Source organism: Phaseolus vulgaris, chromosome 11 (genome assembly GCF_051622355.1).
Source record: "Phaseolus vulgaris cultivar YP4 chromosome 11, ASM5162235v1, whole genome shotgun sequence".
Taxonomy (NCBI): domain Eukaryota; kingdom Viridiplantae; phylum Streptophyta; class Magnoliopsida; order Fabales; family Fabaceae; genus Phaseolus; species Phaseolus vulgaris.
The window spans coordinates 6,561,662-6,578,068 of NC_143508.1; the positions used below are offsets into that span (position 1 = coordinate 6,561,662).

General features: G+C 33.6%; 3 protein-coding genes across 5 annotated transcripts; 1 reads left to right on the forward strand and 2 right to left on the reverse strand.

The window, feature by feature from the left end:
• Nucleotides 1-2,905: 2,905 nt before the first annotated feature.
• MPK3 (mitogen-activated protein kinase 3) lies at nt 2,906-6,390 on the forward strand. Of its 3 annotated transcripts, none has more exons than XM_068624201.1 (6): nt 2,906-3,593; nt 3,794-3,923; nt 4,665-4,802; nt 4,914-5,246; nt 5,394-5,577; nt 5,728-6,390. In XM_068624201.1, exons 1-6 carry the CDS (start codon nt 3,433-3,435, stop codon nt 5,895-5,897), a joined length of 1,116 nt encoding a protein of 371 aa, XP_068480302.1. In that variant the 5' UTR covers nt 2,906-3,432; the 3' UTR covers nt 5,898-6,390. The 3 variants fall into 3 exon arrangements, with proteins under 3 accessions (XP_068480302.1, XP_090153061.1, XP_090153060.1); XM_090296935.1 differs by having other exon boundaries at nt 3,261-3,709; XM_090296934.1 differs by having other exon boundaries at nt 3,264-3,713.
• An 809-nt stretch (nt 6,391-7,199) lies between these two features.
• Nucleotides 7,200-13,858, reverse strand: LOC137820228 (uncharacterized). Its single transcript, XM_068624191.2, has 8 exons — nt 13,712-13,858; nt 13,295-13,431; nt 12,991-13,179; nt 11,811-12,885; nt 8,894-11,702; nt 8,660-8,768; nt 8,268-8,348; nt 7,200-7,560 (listed from the first exon to the last, which is right to left on the reverse strand). The coding sequence occupies exons 3-8, from the start codon at nt 13,144-13,146 to the stop codon at nt 7,489-7,491; spliced, it is 4,302 nt and encodes a 1,433-aa protein (XP_068480292.2). The 5' UTR covers nt 13,147-13,179; nt 13,295-13,431; nt 13,712-13,858; the 3' UTR covers nt 7,200-7,488.
• On the reverse strand, nt 13,789-15,150 carry LOC150023018 (uncharacterized). The gene is made up of 4 exons (XM_090296936.1): nt 14,835-15,150; nt 14,542-14,730; nt 14,188-14,438; nt 13,789-14,094 (listed from the first exon to the last, which is right to left on the reverse strand). Exons 1-4 carry the CDS (start codon nt 14,965-14,967, stop codon nt 13,927-13,929), a joined length of 741 nt encoding a protein of 246 aa, XP_090153062.1. The 5' UTR covers nt 14,968-15,150; the 3' UTR covers nt 13,789-13,926.
• Between the last annotated feature and the right edge of the window lie 1,257 nt (nt 15,151-16,407).

Genomic DNA, 16,407 nt, shown 5'->3' on the forward strand with positions numbered 1-16,407 from the left:
TTATTGACAATATAGTCTAATTTAAGTCATTGAGGTTTTGGTCAAATATCATTTTCCTATTTATTATTCTATTTATTATTGACAATATAGTCTAATTTAAGTCATTGAGGTTTTGGTCCAATGTTCATATGAAATTAATTAATTTTTTTGTCATCTATAGCAATTAATTAAAAATTTAAAACATATTCTTGGTGTGTTTACTTAAATGATTTAAATGTGAGAGTACCACAAACAAGATGAAGCAACTCAGACTAAAACGTTAAATATATCAAGATACCATTATTTTGTTGGTAGCGAGATGTGTGTAACTTCAAAATTGGTATTCACTTATGTCTAGGGTTTGTTACTTATTTCAGATTTTTTAATAAAAGTGTACATTCATAGTTGCGTACACAATGATTAAATCTCAATTGACCTTCCAAAAAGGTTGTTACATATAACTCTAGATTCCTAACACTCAATTGGATGGCCTCAAGTGCTTATTGTGAAGAGTCTAAGTGTTTTATTGATTCGAGAGTCAGTCTCTCAAGATTGTATTTTGAAGAATTTTTTAAGTTATGAATATTGTATTAACTTGCATCATTGATTATAAGTTGAAATATGTATAAGTAATGAAACAAGATTCAAATACATATATTTTGATTTTTTTTCATTACATGTTTGGTACCACGATTGATAACTTGTAATTGATCAGATTATACATTTAAAAACACAAGTTTACATAATTATTTGAATACATTTTGAGATCTTATTCTTACGTGTCACATATATTTAGTATTCCGATGTCTTGTTATTGAGCCTTTAATCAAATAACACATTTGAAGATGTTATTTTGTCTAATTATGTATTTGGTCCAATGACAAAAGACGTGATTCTACTTGTTAGTGAATTATATATACTTAAAGATTTGATTTTGCCTAAGTTTTTAAGTGGATAAATTGATTTTTTTGTGTGTCTTGTTATTTTTTTTATCCAACTAAATGATCCTGGTGGGTTTCATTAAGTTCTCATTAAAAAATAAATTAGTAATAAAGATTGTGTTTAATATTTCAAGATAAATATTTGAATATCTATTTTTCCTTGAAAATCTTGTAAAAGAAATCCGTCAAAAAAAATTCTGAAAAAAGGGACTATATTACACTAACACTTTCTAAAATTTTCTCAAATTACTTTTATATATAATTTTTTTTTTCAAAATCCTTTACAAATATGTAATTTGTTATAAAAACATTATATCGTTTCTCTTTTTTCATTTCAATGTACCCTCTTAAATTTGAAAATACACATACACCTCATAAATTTTAAAACAGTGCACATTTATACCCTTTTTAACATTATAACTGCACCACTCTAAAGAAAGTCATTGTAATAATGAAAAAAGGTAAGAGGTATACATGTAATTTGACAAATATTAGGGACCCTTATGTAATTTACCCCTAAAAATAAAGTGAAATCTAACTTGTTTCTATTAAAATTTATTCTAAAAGACATTTAACTTATTCTTTAAATAATGTGAAATTTAATTTTTTAATATATTTTAGAGTTTAGGATTTAGGGATATATTAAGGAAGTATATTTGTTAAAATGAAATATTTTTTGAACATTTTTATAGTTAAACATTTTTATTTTTCAGTTAACATTTTTTATAAACTGATTTCGTTGAACTATTCTACTTTCTAAAACAAAATTGCTATTCGGAATATTAAATTGTCCTAGAAGTTAAGCAAAAAATGTCTCTCTTCTCAAATCTCAATATTATAATTAATAAAGTATGGGGAAGTTTATTAAGTTCTCATTAAATTAAAATTATTGATTATATATTAATTTCATAAAAATTTAACTATTTTAACATAATATAATGTAATTAAAAATTTAAGAAAAGTAATTTTTCTATCATGTTTAGAAATGTTTAATTTAAGAAAAAATAATTTAACTTATTAAATTTTTTAAAAGGTCTGAACTTGATTAAATGTTTTTCATCATACTAAATTCTTAAAGGTGTGAACTTGGCCAATTTATACTTTTAACACGAGAAATGTTCCGCGAAAATTTAAGTATCTTTATTTAAGCATAAAAAGTTCATAAAATGTTGTACCTTTTCTTAATTATTTATTAAACCCGAGATTAGTTTTAATTTAAATATTATGCTGAGGGAGAAGTATATAAGGGGATTTGGGGAAGATTCTTTATTGATGTAGATTGAAAAGGTTGACCAATAGTAACTTCAGTTATTCAATCACTGCTTGAAGAATAATATCAAAGAGTGTTTTTTTAATCACAATTTAATTGCTACATTACTTAAATGCCATTTTTTTTACTTCAAGGTAAATCTAAGTTATGTTTTCTAAAACTTTTTGAATGTTTATTTACCTGTCATTTTTTTTATAGTTTTTCTACAAATTTTTAAACGACTCTTGAATTTCTCAAATAATGTACAAAATGTCTAGACACAACACTTAAACCATAAACCAATAGATATGTAATCTAATAATTCAACTGTAAAATATTTAAAAAAGTTATAAAAAACAAAGAACATAAACGAGATCTAAAGCAGTGGACTTTTTGGCATTGTCACTGCCACGGGTTTATCTAATGTGGTTGTTAGTGATAGATTAAAAAATAGTGGAATTGTTAATTAACCTAATCAATTATCCTTGAGTAAAAAATAATTTAACTAAGATTTAAATATTCAGAGAACGAAAGGGTCCAAAAGCCGAAACATAATTTTATTAGTTATATGTTAAATATATGGAAATAGGCACGAGTCAAAATTTGCACAAAATAGTTACACGCTTGTGACTCAATTATTCAGTCTCTTCAGGCTGAGGATAACATTTGATATTTATTTTTATGATTTAATTATTTAAATCTTTAATATAAAATCCACGAGGTGGCTTTGACGAGCATACAATACAAATCACGTAATAATAGAAGAAGAAAGAAAGATTGATGGCTGTTGAAATAATTGAACAAACGGTGGCCGTAGATGAGAGGCGGCTGAAGCGTGAGCCGTCCGATGGAGACCCAAACGCGTGGCACGTGTGCGCGTGTGGTTCGTTCGGTTATTTTTCTTCCCATGGTGCGTTTTCGCACCGTCTTCCTGGCACCTGCTCCGAAAGAGTGAAAACTCAACGTGCTTACCCAGCCGAGTTGACCGAGCGAAAGTAGTTACACGTATGCACGCACGCACACACACACTGACTCGGTGACTGACTCGTTGGTTGGACACTATTTAAGTTAAAACCGCTCCACTCGCTTCTTCCACTCTCCATCTTCATCCTTTTTTTTCTTTGACGGTTTCTAGAAAGAGAAAGTTTGTTAGAGGGAGAGAGTTTGGAGGTGCGGTTCGCGTGTGAGAAGAGAGAGAAAGCGCTCTTCTCCGATTCTCCGAACGGTTTTTAGAGAGAGAAAGTTTCATTGAGAGAGAAAGTGATGGCCGGAGTTAATCCGAACGGCGTCGCCGATTTTCCGGCGGTTCCGACGCACGGCGGACAGTTCATTCAGTACAACATATTCGGCAATCTCTTCGAGGTTACGACGAAGTACCGTCCTCCGATCATGCCTATTGGACGCGGCGCGTACGGAATCGTTTGGTACTGCTTCGTTTTCTTCGACTTATTGTGGTTTTGGAAACGCGATTGGTTAAATCGAGAGATTGTGTGGTTCTCTGATTGTATGATTCGGATTCGGTTGTGATTGAAGTTAGCTAGTGCGTGAGTGTTTGATTTTGATGTTTCTTTACGTTTTTGTGAGATTATGAAATCTGAATAGTTTGTTGATGTGGTTTTTGAAGCTCGCTGTTGAATACGGAGACGAATGAGCTGGTGGCTGTTAAGAAGATAGCGAACGCTTTCGACAATCACATGGACGCTAAGCGAACGCTCCGTGAGATTAAGCTTCTTAAACATTTAGATCATGAAAATGTGAGTGATCTCTCCTTTGTAGTTGACTTACAGATATATCGTATCCTCATATGGTACAAATTTAATACATGCTTGGTTTTGGTGGGTAATTTTTTTTTTTCTTAAACTGTTTTGATTGTGCCACGTATTTTACTGAAAATTTCACTTTATAATCAATTAAAATTCTGTAAATATCGTATGGACTCAGAATTATCCTGATATATAGTTATAATATATTTATCATAACAATCCTATCAATCTTTTGAACAAAATAACAGTACATAGAAATTCAACTCATTATAATTATGACAATTACAACTTGATATGATAAAATTGTTGAATTCTACAGTAAGCATCTTCAAAATTATACCATAAGTTGACATTTTTTACAGAGTAATGAAGAAATTAAAACCTATTTTTTATGAGATTTCATATAACTTTTTTACGAAAAGTTGTAGAAGCATAAAATGCCGGTACAATACATGTGACTGGCGACAAGTTTCTTGGGACTTAACAGGGTAAAGTCCCGAGATTGACCATGACTTCCTAATTTGGGGGAACACATGATGACATGCTTCTGGGATTTGGTTATAAACTTTTGCTATTCATAACATTGAATTTAATTTAACTTACGAATACTAAGTTGGTTGTGTTGAAACGGCTTTAAGGTTTCACTGTAGTGAAAGTTATCAAAGTCTCAATTAATAGAATATAAAAGCGGTGTCTACTTTGTTGTGATTAAAATGTCTGTTTGGATAACAGGTAATTGCTTTGAGAGATGTTATTCCTCCACCATTGCGTAGAGAGTTTAATGACGTCTACATAGCCACTGAACTCATGGATACTGATCTTCATCACATCATTCGCTCTAATCAAAGTCTGTCGGAGGAGCACTGCCAAGTGAGTGCTCTCTCAATCTATTTTTCTTTTAATTTATATGTATCATAATTACAATGTTTTCAAATTGGAACCTTTTGTTTTGCTGATGATTGGATGCTCTTGTACTTGCAGTACTTCTTGTATCAGATTCTTCGTGGGCTAAAGTACATACATTCTGCAAACATAATCCACAGAGATTTAAAACCGAGCAACCTGTTGCTGAATTCTAATTGCGACTTGAAGATTATTGATTTTGGTCTTGCGCGACCAACTTTGGAAAGTGACTTCATGACAGAATACGTAGTCACAAGATGGTACAGGGCTCCCGAATTATTGTTGAACTCCTCAGATTACACCTCTGCGATAGATGTGTGGTCTGTTGGTTGCATCTTCATGGAGCTTATGAATAAAAAGCCTCTGTTTCCAGGCAAAGACCATGTGCATCAGATGCGCCTATTGACAGAGGTGAGATTGAAAAGACAAAACGAAACAATGACTTAAAATTTGATGATGAGATGTTTCAAGTTATTTAATATCATGGATATAGTCAATAATTCAATTTAAAAAAGTAATTTTATTTCCATGCTTACTCTTCCTGTCTTATCCACACAGCTTCTTGGTACCCCAACCGATGCTGACCTTGGGTTAGTGAAAAATGAAGACGCAAGAAGATATATCAGACAGCTTCCTCAATATCCTCGCCAACCTTTAGCTCAGGTCTTCCCCCATGTTCATCCCGCAGCCATTGATCTCGTTGATAAAATGTTGACAATTGATCCCACCAAAAGAATTACAGGTACCTTTCCCATTCCACTAATTTTTTTTATAAATTCGTAGATAGACGAAGCAAAATGCAGTTCCATTTTGAACATTGATGATATGTGCAAAGCCACATATTGAATAAAATTGGGCAAATTTTCATTTATTTCTGTTTAAATATTGGCAGTTGAAGAAGCACTAGCCCATCCATACCTTGAAAAACTGCATGATGTAGCTGATGAACCAATCTGCATGGAACCATTCTCATTTGAGTTTGAGCAACAGCAATTGGATGAAGAGCAAATAAAAGAGATGATATACAGGGAAGCATTAGCACTCAATCCTCACTATGCTTAAAGCAGAAAGATTCAAGGACTTGTAAGTTGTTGTATCTTAGAAGGAAAAATAAAAATTCGTCTTCAATTTTTTCATCACCAAGTTCCCTGCTTACAAGCACGAAAAGTATCAAGTTGAATGAAAATTCAATCTTGTTACCAACCAAGCTCCCTAGGTACTTTATTCAATCTGTGTGACTAGTTAGGTGCAACTACGTCTTGATGAGTGCCCTTTTGTTGTAAAGTGCCATGCAACGATATTAAGCTCCATAATTTTTTTTAACCCTGATGGGTTATTATTATTATTTTTATTTTCTTTTGGGCTTGGGTAACTCATCATGTATCCTGCCTAAGTTATTTGCATTGTAACTTCTTGTACCTTAATTTTAGCTATTTTCTGCTATATTATCTGTATAGTGGATTTCATTCAGTGAGCAAACCCTTTAGAGAAGTAGTTCCTGTAATGGTTCAGAAAATTTAATGGATGAACCTTCGTCTGACATTTCTAATTTCAAGTTTAATGTGTGTCTTAAGTATGATATATTGATTTACATTACCATATTTCTGTAATAACGAGTCTCCTTACAATATTATGTCTACGTTTATTCCGCTTTTTCCATACACTACTTAATCTGTCTATAACATCAGGCTCGTAAAAAAAGTAGGTTAATTTGTATCTTAGAAGGAATGCTAACCGAGGTGTGCAGACAGAAGGTTAAAGGCTTGAGGGTATTACTTGATATCTTTTCATAACCTCATTTTTATCTTCCCATGGTTGTTTAAAAGGAGGACATTAGAATGATGAACCAAAAACTCTAAACAGCAATGGAGAACAATGTTACAAATGTGCACAAGTGTGAGAAAGTGGACACCAATGGGTGAAAAGTAGAATGCCAGAAAAAGTCGTTGAAAAGAATGAAGATAGATATCAAATAGAACATAAACATGGACTCTATGAAACATCGATGTCCTCCCAAAAAAATTCACGTGTAAGCAATTCTTAGTAAAAAATATATTTATGAAAAAAAAATTAAATTCTTGTTATAGGCAGTCAATGAAAGCATCGTACCAAAAAAAGGGGGAAAATGCGCGAAAAAAATAATATCCAAAAAAGAAACACGAAATATCAATCTGCTAACAAAAAGATTAAAGGAAAGAAATGAAGATTTAAAAAAACCCTCAAATTTAATAAAAAAATGCACAAAATCTATTTGTCATCCGTCATTAAATTTCATTACAAAAATAGTGACAAAACAGACGGAAATGTGAAATACTTCCAACATAACTGAATCTCCTAAATATGATGAAAGAACAGGAGTTTGTGTGACACCAAAACGGAGATTAGTCTCACCTTGTATTTTCGTGGGAAAGTTTAAAAGCAAAAGCTCTATGTAAAAGGTTGAACACAAATGTCATTTACAATTCGAGAACAATCAGAATTAGAATATTATTTATTTATGTTCAGAGTATGGCATAATTATGGTAACTGGCAATTCTATATGCGTAGCACTTTGCTCCGTACAACGTCTTCGAACTTGTGAAGCTGCTGAAGGGTTGGTTCGAGCAAAGAAAAAATGGTTAGTAATTAATAAGATTAAATCTCAGTTTTATCATTATGGACTGGAATGCTGCACATTGTGTTTGGTACAATCAAAGGGTCCAATGGATTGATTCTTACGCCTCACCTGCCAAAACCAAAATAAAACAAAGAAATTAAAGTAATACACAATAATGTCAAATACAAAGTATAGAGATAAGAAAGAAGATAAAGAAGGAAATAGGAAAAGCAACAAATAATGCAACTTCTTAAGATGTTCAACTAGACAAGATTATTGTTAACAATAAAGATGAATCAAGAGAGAAACTGAGTTGGTTATCATGTCATCATAGATAAGAGATTGGGCAGATTTTGATGTTACATTTCGTAAAGCTAATGAAAATGCATTTTATAAAGAATGTAGAAAAGTTCCAAAATTTTATACTATCCGAATTATAATGTGCAAAATAATCGCAGGAATTCCAACAGCAAAAAGGGGTTTATGTTATTCCTTATATTTTCTGAAACTACGAAGGCATGATTATGCACCATTTTAAAATCAGTGGATAAGTTCTTTTTTGTTCGTGTTGTTTGAAGCCGATTCATCATTACGCGTTAGATGTTTCAAGTGACCTCATCATGTCAAAATTGTGTTATCTTTCCATATATAAATCTTGATCGGGTTTCCCTTACTTAAAACCAAAAAAGTAGAGACTGTTTATGCACAATTCAGTTAGACAATCATTGGTATGTGAGTTATGCTTTATTATCCGATTAAAAAAAAGTAAATTGTTCATGCTAGATCTCTACGTTTAAAATTTGAATCAGGTTTATTGAACGAAGTATGAACCTTACCGGGGACCAAGGACCAGGTTCGTGCTGAGGCTTCTCAGTTGGAGAATTTTGTACAGCACCGCCTTTCATCGTTAAGATCTCCTGTCAAACACCACGTGTAAAATGAATCTAACATTTCAAAAGAACAGACTGCCTAGATGCTAAATCTGAAATAAAAATTTGATTCAACTCTTCCACTTGCAATACAAACAATTTGACTAAATTAACATTCACCAGAAACATACCAAAAGTATAGATATTAAAGAAAGATTGATGTTTAAAGCCCAAAAATAGAAGTAGGGTAAGAATTGAAATTAGGAAGACAACACTACTTGACATGAAAAATCGCGCCATGCAAAAAACTATTAATCAGTCATAAGAAATATGCAGTTCCGTCAAGAGAAATCTGTCACCTCTCCGGCAGCTTCAATTGCAGCTACCCATTCGTCAGAAAATGGAGCAGCATTTGGCGGAGGCTTCAATGTAGGAACTTCCTGCTTGCTTTTAGTTGCAGATTCCTGCCTGCCATTCAAAAAATTAACATGCATCACTCAACTTGTCAAGTATCAAAACCGTATCTTAGAAGTAGAAACAAAAGGATTGCCAAACTGTGATTATCAAACATTATCAAGAACTAAGAAACTTACAAATGAATTATTTTGTTGCTGCCTTCTGCATAATAAATATCACCTTTTGACCGGTGCTCCATGTCGGTATTAGGAGACTCGTCTTTCTCAAAATTATTAGTTCCAGCTTCTTCTAAAAAAGTTGTAGTGTTCAACACACTAATTTCACAGACCTGTGGGACTCTTGTATTGGAGACTAGATTATCTAAAGCTGGTAAGCTTGAACTTTCACTTGAACGATGCTCTTCAGGTTTCCAAGCAAATACATCTGTAAAGGAGTCTTTGCTCGCTTCTATAAAAGAATTGCATTCAGAAGATACAACTTTGTCTTTGAATTGAACTTCAACTAATGCCAAAATGTCTGAAGAACCTTTCTTCGCATCATTCATTTGCAAGTGCTCTGCCCTCTCATCCACGTAAAGATTTCCATCTTCGTTTTCAGGCATGGCCTGAATATGGTCATTGGAAGTATTGTGCTCACCTGTACGGACATCACATCCTTTTAATGCATGCTCAGACAAGTTTGTTTTCTTGTTTTCTTCAGAAGAAGCTATATTTGTGGACAGCCAATTACCATCCAAGGGTAACTGTATCTTATCAACATTAACTTGAACTTCAACTAAAGGCAACATGTCAGAAGAACCTTCTTTTCCATAATCCATTTGCAAATCATCCATACCAAGATTTCTTTCATTGTTTTCAGACATGGCCTGAATGTTCTCATCGAGTTGAACTTCAACTAGAGGCAATATATCAGAAGAACCTTCTTTTGCATCATCTATGTCAAGTTTTTCATCATTGTTTTCAGAAATAGCCTGAATGTTGTCAATGAGTTGAAGTTCAAGTAAAGGCAATATGTCAGAAGAACATTCTTTTGAATCATCCGTATCAAGGTTTCCATCATTGTTTTCAGACATATACTGAATGTTGTCACTGACTTCAACTTCAACTAAAGGAAACATGTCAGAAGAACCTTCGTTTGCATCATCCACTTGCAAATAATCCATATCAAGATTTCTTTCATTGTTTTCCGGCATGGCCTGAATGTTGTCATCGAGTTGAACTTCATCTAGAGGCAATATATCGGAAGAACCTTCTTCAACATCATCCATATCAAGATTTCCATCTTTGTTTTCAGACATTGTCTGAATGTTGTCACTGACTTCAACTTCAACTAAAGGAAACATGTCAGAAGAACCTTCGTTTGCATCATCCACTTGCAAATAATCCATATCAAGATTTCTTCCATTGTTTTCAGGCATGGCCTGAATGTTCTCATCGAGTTGAACTTCAACTAGAGACAATATATCAGAAGAACCTTCTCTTGCATCATCCATGTCAATATTTTCATCATTGTTTTCAGAAATAGCCTGAATGTTGTCAATGAGCTGAAGTTCAAATAAAGGCAATATGTCAGAAGAACATTTTTTTGAATCATCCGTATCAAGGTTTCCATCATTGTTTTCAGACATATACTGAATGTTGTCACTGACTTCAACTTCAACTAAAGGAAACATGTCAGAAGAACCTTCGTTTGCATCATCCACTTGCAAATAATCCATATCAAGATTTCTTTCATTGTTTTCAGGCATGGCCTGAATGTTGTCATCGAGTTGAACTTCGTCTAGTGGCAATATATCGGAAGAACCTTCTTCGACATCATCCATATCAAGATTTCCATCTTTGTTTTCAGACATTGTCTGAATGTTGTCACTGACTTCAACTTCAACTAAAGGGAACATGTCAGAAGGACCTTCGTTTGCATCATCCACTTGCAAATAATCCATATCAAGATTGGCCTGAATGTTGTCATCGAGTTGAACTTCGTCTAGCGGCAATATATCGGAAGAACCTTCTTCGACATCATCCATATCAAGATTTCCATCTTTGTTTTCAGACATTGTCTGAATGTTGTCACTGACTTCAACTTCTACTAAAGGGAACATGTCAGAAGAACCTTCGTTTGAATCATTGACCTGCAAATAATCCTTATCAAGATTTCTTCCATTGTTTTCTGGCATGGCCTGAATGCTGTCATCGAGTTGAACTTCGTCTAGAGGCAACATATCGGAAGAACCTTCTTCGACATCATCCATATCAAGATTTCCATCTTTGTTTTCAGACATTGTCTGAATGTTGTCACTGACTTCAACTTCTACTAAAGGGAACATGTCAGAAGAACCTTCGTTTGAATCATTGACCTGCAAATAATCCATATCAAGATATCTTCCATTGTTTTCTGGCATGGCCTGAATGCTGTCATCGAGTTGAACTTCATCTAGAGGCAGTATATCAGAAGAACCTTCTTCGAAATCATCCATATCAAGATTTCCATCTTTGTTTTCAGACATTGTCTGAATGTTGTCATTGAGTTGAAATTCAACTAAAGGCAATGTGTCAGAATAACCTTCTTTTGCATCATCGACAAGCAAATCATCCATACTAATATTTCCATCCTTGTTTTCAGGCATAGCCTGAATATGATTATTGGAAGCATTGTGCTCACTTGTATAGATATCACATAATGCACCCTCAAATAAATTTGTTTTCTTTATCTCTTCAGAAGGAGCAACATGTGTGGACAAACTATCACCATTCAAGTGTAGTTGTATGCTATTTACATTATCTGAATCCGCAGCACCAGACCTATGAAAATCAGTACCATTTGTAACAAGGCAGTGTCTAGAGTTGCAGTTGATTGGCACTGGGTTTTCATTAAACGAACGCGCATGCACATCTTCCACTGCTTTATCGATTTCTTCAGAAGAACCAATATTTGTGGGCAGCCAGTCACCGTCAGAGTGCAGTATGTTATTACCATTCTCAGGATCTGCACGAACAACAGCACCGGGGCTTCGAATATCAGAAAGACAAGAATTTTCATTTATACTATTGTTATCTGCCAATGGAAACTTATCAGTAGTAAAAAAATGCTTACTGTTGCTTTTGTACGGCGCTGGATTTTCATTGAGCAACTGCATTTGTGAATCTTCCACATGTGATTCTTTAATCTCTCTGTTAACGTGATCAACTTCTAGGACTAACCGAGTCAATAGTGTATGTCGTAAGCAGCTAGAGGATTTTTCAGCTCCAGAACCAATAAAATCTTTGGTGTTTGAAATGATATCTGCAGATACTTCAGAAAATTCACTCTGATCAAGCAAGTGACCAGGATTTAGCACTAAACTCTCATCTTCACGAAGCATTTTGTTAGCTTTAGAATATGTAAACTTGCTAGTTGGTTGCTCAAAGTTTCCAGGGACATCACACGGAACATCATAGTGGATAGAAGCATCCCTAGAAGAATCCTCAACCCTAAGCTGCAACTCAGAAACTGTACAGTATTTACTGGTCGACATTTTATTATCACTGGAAACAAAATCAGCTTTTACCGTTGGACATTCTTGGGATGTAAGTAGGAGATTCTGTACATTATCCTCATGAAAAGATCTGTTTTCCTGTGAAACATGGCTTACCTCAGTGTTGCAAGCTGTTTCAGAAACGGTTATGCAATCTTCCCTCATCCTATCTAATTCAAAGACTTGAGTACTGTGATCCATTGCTTTTGAGTAAATAACCTTATCACATTGTTCCAACACTGGTATTGTCTGAATGAAACCTTCAATTTTAGCTGTTTTTGGTTCAGTTGCAGCAGCACATTTGATTTCTGATGTAGACTTCTGAGGAGAACCTTTGGAGGATAACGTTGTCATATGAACTAACTGACAACTATCTAAATGAGATTCACTTTCTTTTGTTGACATGATTTCTCCCACCATACTAGCACTTGTAGTCTTGAGTTGTTCCCCCTTTAACTGCTGATTAACTGCCTCTAAATTACTTCCAGTGATTTCACTACAATTGACTGAGAAATTCTCATTCAATAAATGTTGTACTCTTGCCTCATTAACAGAATTTGTTTCTAAATTCTGTAATTTAGGAATGTTACTCTTAGCTGGCTTGCAAGGTTTAGAAATTTTATGTACTTGGCTATGTGAACTGGGAGCTTTTGCCTACAAATAAGTAATAAACATGAATATGGAATCGTCACATGAGCATTATATTACTGATGATACATGTACCCAAAAATAAAAAAAGAACCAAATCAAATCACATACCATAGAAAAGAATCCCAATGAGGGAGATGGCATCCGTAGGCCTGATAATTTTGTTGTTTGAAGCAGTGTCTCTTGCTTTTTCTCACTAATGTTAGAGACGACGCGTGGGAGACAAGTTTCTGACACCTTATTTGCTTCAGTTTCTGATTGAAGCATTATGGGTGGTGGATGTGTTTCAACTGAGTTATCCTGTGCAGTCAAACAGTTTCAAGAGACGAATCATGTGACTATTAGTTAAGTAAAAGGAATTGAAAACTTGATAAATGTAAAAAAAGCGCAGCCGCTAGAACTTTAAAGTTCCTACCAAATGTTTCCCAGCTCGCTTGGCTAGTGTTCTAGTAACTGAACGTGGGATAGTTTTAGGATCTTTTGGGTTACGTGGGATAGTTTTAGGATCTTTTGACAAGGCTTTTACTCCAGCATGCTTCTGAAGATTAGTGGCTGTCGAAGAGAAACAAAATTAACTAAACATCACCAATAAATTCATGTCATGTTAAAGTTAGAATTTGACGTTTGGTTACTCAAGAGAAACCTGTATTTGTGAAGTTCGTTGAGATGACAAACCTCTATGAAAATTAAATTTATTAGATGATCTATTTTCACACTGTATTATGCAACAGTAGAATAGAAGTACTTGCAGTTGCATTGTATCTCTCCTATTTAGTCTTGTAAAAGTTCCTAGGATAAAAAGGAAGAAACAAACGCAAGTTGCAGACTTTACCAGGATGTGCATTCTGATTTCTCTTGGAGAAACCTGCGGTCAAGATTCCACTCCTAGCAGTTGTTGTACTTGCAGAAACATCCAATTTAGGACCAGGTGTCCTAGCGACTTTCACTTCTTTGCTCGGCGCTTTCACCGTGTTAGGTCTTTTAAGTTTGCAAAGAGGTCAAGGTAAACACTTCCATAATTCGACAGATAAAGAAAGAAAAGACAACTCAATTCCATAGCAGAGGCACAGTATATAAGACACTCCACTTAATATCTATTCTAAACAAGCGATGTGAAGGATATGATGACGATGCTACAGGTGGACGTGGAGGACAAGCATTGCGTTTAGGTCTGTTGCCAACGGAGTCATTGACATTAAGTATTTTCCTCTTGGCCTAACAAAGAAGTATACAAATAACAAGTAACAGAAATTAGAAAGAGTTCAATTTCTATAACCTATCATCATTCGCGCAAAGAGTATAACTGACCAAGGAAACGGGAGCTGGAGAAGCTTTGGCTAATGCCGTAGGAGGCCGTGGAGAAAACCGAGATGTTGCACCAATCTTTCTATCTTCAACGGTAACAGCACCGGATGAATGCATAAACAAATTTTCTTCAATCTCCTGCAACTGTATCGAAGTACCTCCGCACTCTTCTTCGTGGATTACTTCCAAATCCAACCCTGCCTTAGCAGAGGCATTGCCACTAATCAAAGAAAGCTCCTCCGAATTCAAAACACCTGAAACGTAAGATTCAGAACAAATCAAACACCTGAAATAATAAAACAATTGGAGTCGTCAATTTTCATCGTTAACTAATGGATAATGGAGAGAAGAAAATGCCTTCTTCAGTAAAGAAAGCTCGATTCCACGCCAAGCTCTTGCGCAAATTGTAACCGCCTCCTTTCTTCTTCCTCTTCATTTGATGAGGCTCCAGGTTAAGCTTCTGCGGTTTGTTCCAATCGGCGTTCTCTTTGTTCGCACTGTTATTAACCGAGGAACTTCGATTTTCAGAATCCGCAGCACCACCTTCTGCAGGTGCATTAGGTAAATCAGTAATAAATCGACAATTATTAATAAAAAAATCATCCACAAATTGAAAACAAAAAGAGAGAACTAAATAGCCAAAAACTAACCGGTTTGAGGAGGATTAGATCTGAGAGGTATGAGAGGAGAGCAAGAAAAGCCATCGGCGGTGGCCGGTGCAGAATCATCGAAGAGCAACGAATCGTCTTCGTCTAGAAGCGCAGTGTTACTAAGGGAATCCATGATAATACGATATTATCACTCCTTATCTATTACTTTTAGTTTTGTGGTATCATGAAATGGTAATTGGATTTGGAACGAATCGATTACTGTGTCTGCTTCTGCAAATTTGCTAGCAATTTCAAACTACAGCGAGCGGGAGTGTTACGAATTTACGAAGAACCATCCAACGGTCGGGTGGGTAATAATAAATGTGATTGGGCCCCATGGATTTTGTTTGGGCAATTACTTTTTGAAACTCCATATTTTCTTCCTACACTCATTGTTTTTAAAATACCTATTTTGCCTCTTGTGAAGTGGTGATAGATGTAGGTATGGGTATTAAAATATGACAACTTATTGTCATAACAAATGATTATAAATTTGTTGTCATAACAAATATATCACGCCTTCATCTTTTCACCCTTTTAAATCAACAAAAAAAAAAACTTTCGAATTTAACAATTTAAAATTGAAAAAAAGTTAATTCTGTATTAATCAATTTGAAAGAATAAAATTTAATTTCTATGTAATCCAAAATATACTAAGATGAATTTCCTTTCTTTATTTTTTTAAAAAAAAAGAAAAATAAAGTGAGAAAGTAGTAACATTTTAGAAAACTCTTTAAATACGTGTCTTTTCTTTTTATTTACTAGTTTATGTTTCTCTTATTTATTTATGTCTTTTAATTACTACTATTTTTTTAAAATTTTATATTTATGTATATTAGCTTGTATAAAGCTATCATTATATAATAGTTGGTGAACAAATTTTCAAGTTTAAAATTACTGGTTAATGAAGATCATGAATTTGAATTTATTCTTCAAACCTAATGGTAGAAAGAGGAAAATAATAACAATGAAAAACTGCTATAACTTTGGATACGTGTATATAGAAAGGATAATAAACTAAGGTGAATTAGTTATTATTTTTTAATCTAAACTTATTATTTATTTGTTATCTTTCTCATTAATTGTGATAGTTGTTTTGAAAATTAGTGTTCACAAATTCAATTTATTTTTGTTTGAAGTAATGAATGATTGAGAACATACCCCTTCTATTTATTCTATTATTTATTCGCTAAATATTAAACATTTATTTACTTAGAGCAATGAATGATAAATAATAAGATTATTTACCATTTTTAAATATGACCTAAATGTCTTTTATATCTTGGATGGTTTATCATAATATAAGTCTACAACTAAAATGCAATTTCTTTAATTCATATAATTTTCTAGAACAAGATAATGGATAAAGATGAGTTTTACTGCAAAAATATAAAATACTAATGATTTATTTTTTAAATACATGAAATCCTTTAAACTATTTTACATCTATAAAATCCTTTCAAATCTAGTCTTATAAACACATATTTTATATTTTTTAAATCTAAATTACAAAGTCTTAATAATAAAAATATTTTTAAATCTTTAAAATACAATTATATTCTTACAAAATATA

Bases quoted from the DNA above. Each gene is read 5' to 3' on its own strand.
- MPK3 (XM_068624201.1), top strand. From the start codon at position 3,433: ATGGCCGGAGTTAATCCGAACGGCGTCGCCGATTTTCCGGCGGTTCCG. The intron at 3,594-3,793 runs GTACTGCTTCGT...TGGTTTTTGAAG, and splicing joins GGCGCGTACGGAATCGTTTG to CTCGCTGTTGAATACGGAGA. The intron at 3,924-4,664 runs GTGAGTGATCTC...TTTGGATAACAG, and splicing joins AACATTTAGATCATGAAAAT to GTAATTGCTTTGAGAGATGT.
- LOC137820228 (XM_068624191.2), bottom strand. From the start codon at position 13,146: ATGCTTCAATCAGAAACTGAAGCAAATAAGGTGTCAGAAACTTGTCTC. The intron at 8,769-8,893 runs GTAAGTTTCTTA...TTTGAATGGCAG, and splicing joins AGCAACAAAATAATTCATTT to GCAGGAATCTGCAACTAAAA. The intron at 7,561-8,267 runs GTAAGGTTCATA...TGGTTTTGGCAG, and splicing joins AACCTGGTCCTTGGTCCCCG to GTGAGGCGTAAGAATCAATC.
- LOC150023018 (XM_090296936.1), bottom strand. From the start codon at position 14,967: ATGGATTCCCTTAGTAACACTGCGCTTCTAGACGAAGACGATTCGTTG. The intron at 14,731-14,834 runs GTTAGTTTTTGG...ATGCACCTGCAG, and splicing joins ATCTAATCCTCCTCAAACCG to AAGGTGGTGCTGCGGATTCT. The intron at 14,439-14,541 runs GCATTTTCTTCT...CTTACGTTTCAG, and splicing joins AGCTTTCTTTACTGAAGAAG to GTGTTTTGAATTCGGAGGAG.